General features: G+C 51.5%; 1 protein-coding gene across 1 annotated transcript; it reads left to right on the forward strand.

The window, feature by feature from the left end:
* The first annotated feature begins 1236 nt into the window (after nucleotides 1–1236).
* Nucleotides 1237–1827, forward strand: LOC101744315 (uncharacterized). Its single transcript, XM_004925174.2, has one exon. The coding sequence runs from the start codon at nucleotides 1237–1239 to the stop codon at nucleotides 1825–1827; it is 591 nt and encodes a 196-aa protein (XP_004925231.2).
* The last annotated feature ends 1270 nt before the right edge of the window (nucleotides 1828–3097 follow it).

A 3097-nucleotide genomic window follows, 5' to 3' on the forward strand; every position in this document is an offset into this window, starting at 1 on the left:
CAAGGCTCTGTCCTCTCACCCCTCCTATTTAGCTTATTCGTTAACGATATTCCCCGGTCGCCGCCGACCCATTTAGCTTTATTCGCCGACGACACGACTGTTTACTATTCCAGTAGAAACAAGTCCCTAATCGCGAAGAAGCTTCAGAGCGCAGCCCTAGCCCTAGGACAGTGGTTCCAAAAATGGCGCATAGACATCAACCCAGCGAAAAGTACTGCGGTGCTATTTCAGAGGGGAAGCTCCACACGGATTTCCTCCCGGATTAGGAGGAGGAATCTCACACCCCCGATTACTCTCTTTAGACAACCCATACCCTGGGCCAGGAAGGTCAAGTACCTGGGCGTTATCCTGGATACATCGATGACATTCCGCCCGCATATAAAATCAGTCCGTGACCGTGCCGCGTTTATTCTCGGTAGACTCTACCCCATGATCTGTAAGCGGAGTAAAATGTCCCTTCGGAACAAGGTGACACTTTACAAAACTTGCATTAGGCCCGTCATGACTTACGCGAGTGTGGTGTTCGCTCACGCAGCCCGCACACACATAGACACCCTCCAATCTTTACAATCCCGCTTTTGCAGGTTAGCCGTCGGAGCTCCGTGGTTCGTGAGGAACGTTGACCTACACGACGACCTGGGCCTCGAATCTATCCAGAAATACATGAAGTCAGCGTCGGAACGGTACTTCGATAAGGCTATGCGTCATGATAATCGCCTTATCGTTGCCGCCGCTGACTACTCCCCGAATCCTGATCACGCAGGAGCCAGTCACCGTCGATGCCCTAGACACGTCCTTACGGATCCATCAGATCCAATAACCTTTGCATTAGACGCCTTCAGCTCTAACACTAGGAGCAGGCTTAGGGACCTCGGTAACCGTACTCGTCGAACTCGACAAAGAGTTCGCCGTGCAACCTAACCCATGAATCAGCTCGCTGAGTTTCTCGCCGGATCTTCTCAGCGGGTCGCGATTCCGATCCGGTAGTAGATTCATTCGCGAAGCAGCTATTCTTGAGCTGTTAGGTCTCCTTCGGAGGCGCTCGGGTAGCTGTTAGCAAATCCCACCACTTCTGGCTGAGCCTTTGCTCGCCCACGTGTCCTGGTGAAACTGGAAAGGCCTCCGGGCCACCAGTAATCTTTCAATCATAAAAAAAAAAAGATCGCGAAGGCCGATTTGCTGGCCGAGAAGCTCAAGGAGGTTCTCTCTTCCAAGAGAGTAACGGTGACAAGACCGATGGTGACCGCTGCAATCCGCATAAGCGGACTTGACGATTCGCTGACGGAGGAGGAGATATGCACCGAGCTTGCGCGCATCGGCGAATGCTCCGTCGGTGCAGTCAAGGCTGGCTCTATCAAGCCCGGATCCGGAGGAATGGGCCAGGTTCTCGTTCGTTGCCCGATAGCAGCGGCGAAGAAGATTGTTACAGTGACGAAGCTGCGCATCGGGTGGAGCGTTGTTCGCGTCCACCTGCTGGAGGCCCGGAGGCTACAATGCTTCCGCTGCCACGCGTTGGGCCATGTGGGTGCGCGGTGCCCGTCGTCGGTCGACCGCAGCCACGACTGCTACCGGTGCGGACAAACCGGCCACGTGGCATCCGGATGCACACTGACACCGCGATGCGCCGTCTGCGCCTCCGCCGGGAAACCAGCGGACCACACTTCGGGGGGCAAGGCCTGTGCAAGGCCCCCGAGAAAACCGAGGAGAGATGACGTCGCTGCACCCGCGGCCGCACCCGTTGCTGCAGACCGAAGTCAACTCGGCGAGACGACGACTCCGATGGACGTCCAGCCTCCGTCGGGCACAAGGAAGACCGGGGCTTTATGAAGAACCGGGCATGCCGATGAACCGAGGAGGAAGTCGTGAGGAGGAGGTCGTGGACCTCGGTTCGTAGGCAGTGAAGGCGGAGCGGGTGGTGCGGGGAGAAAGCCCCCACCCGGCTCCTGCAGGGGCCGTCGTTTGCTGGGTGCGGGGGCGCCCAGTGCTCGGCACTAAGGTCCTGTGGGGTGGTGGTGCGCTGTGTCCCCGGTGGCAGATCCCGCCCAACGTAACATTGGGGTGGGAGCCGGCGAAGGCGGGCCTATGGCGCGCACATGGCGGTACCTGGGTCCCCGCCCAGCCGGAGTGGAGGAGCTCGTTGGGGTTTAGTCGGTAGTCGTTAAGCTGGGCGGGTTTGGCGAGAGCTGAACTTAGCCCAGCGCGCCTTTCTAAAGGCGTAGTCTCCGTGGACCAATTGGTTGAGGGCGCGGCCTCGGTTCGCGACTTCTTCCTCTTTCTTCCACCGGAGGCGCGGAGTCCGACATAACCCGGTCCGACCCCCGTCGGCAGGGTATCCGTAAAGATTAGGATTCCCCATCGATACAAAAAAAAAAAAAAAAAGTTAATCACTTAAACCTCAAAGGAAACCATTTGAGGTTTTTTTTTAAATAACAAAAAAAGAAGTCCTTCAATATTCGAGGAGTATGTTGTAAAGCCTGTTTGTTAAATATATGATTTAGAAAATATATGAAATTTAAGGAACAATATAATAACAAATTTGCGATATAATATTAACGTAACAACAAAGTTTTTGATAGTGACTCAATCTGTAATTGTTTCGAACAATAACAATTTACTAGTATACTTACATTAAAACAACTTCTCAGAATTTCTGTTTTCTCTGGTTTTTAAACGTTGACGAAAAGTTGCTTTTTCCTACTGAAATTGTTTTTTTTTGTTTATATGGGTGGACGAGCTAACAGCCCACCTGCTGTTAATGGTGGAGGTTATCGGAGCCCATAGGCACCTACAACGTAAATGCACCACTCACCTTGAGATATAAGTTCTAAGGTCTCAATATAGTTACAACGGCTGCCCCACTCTTCAAACCGAAACGCATTACTGCTTCACGGCAGAAACTGCTTATTTCTGTCATAGTTTGAATTTTAAAATTATGTCTTTTATACGCAACTTTTATCCGATTCGTTTGTAAGGACCTAAATTTTCAAAGACAGAACGACACCACAAAAAAAAGGTATTGAGATACTTTTATTTTTATTTTCAAGATCACGTAGTTTTATGTAATATATTATAAATATTACATTTATTTACGTCAAAA

This window comes from Bombyx mori, chromosome 9, assembly GCF_030269925.1.
Source record: "Bombyx mori chromosome 9, ASM3026992v2".
NCBI classification, from domain to species: Eukaryota; Metazoa; Arthropoda; class Insecta; order Lepidoptera; family Bombycidae; genus Bombyx; species Bombyx mori.

Bases quoted from the DNA above. Each gene is read 5' to 3' on its own strand.
- LOC101744315 (XM_004925174.2), top strand. From the start codon at position 1,237: ATGGTGACCGCTGCAATCCGCATAAGCGGACTTGACGATTCGCTGACG.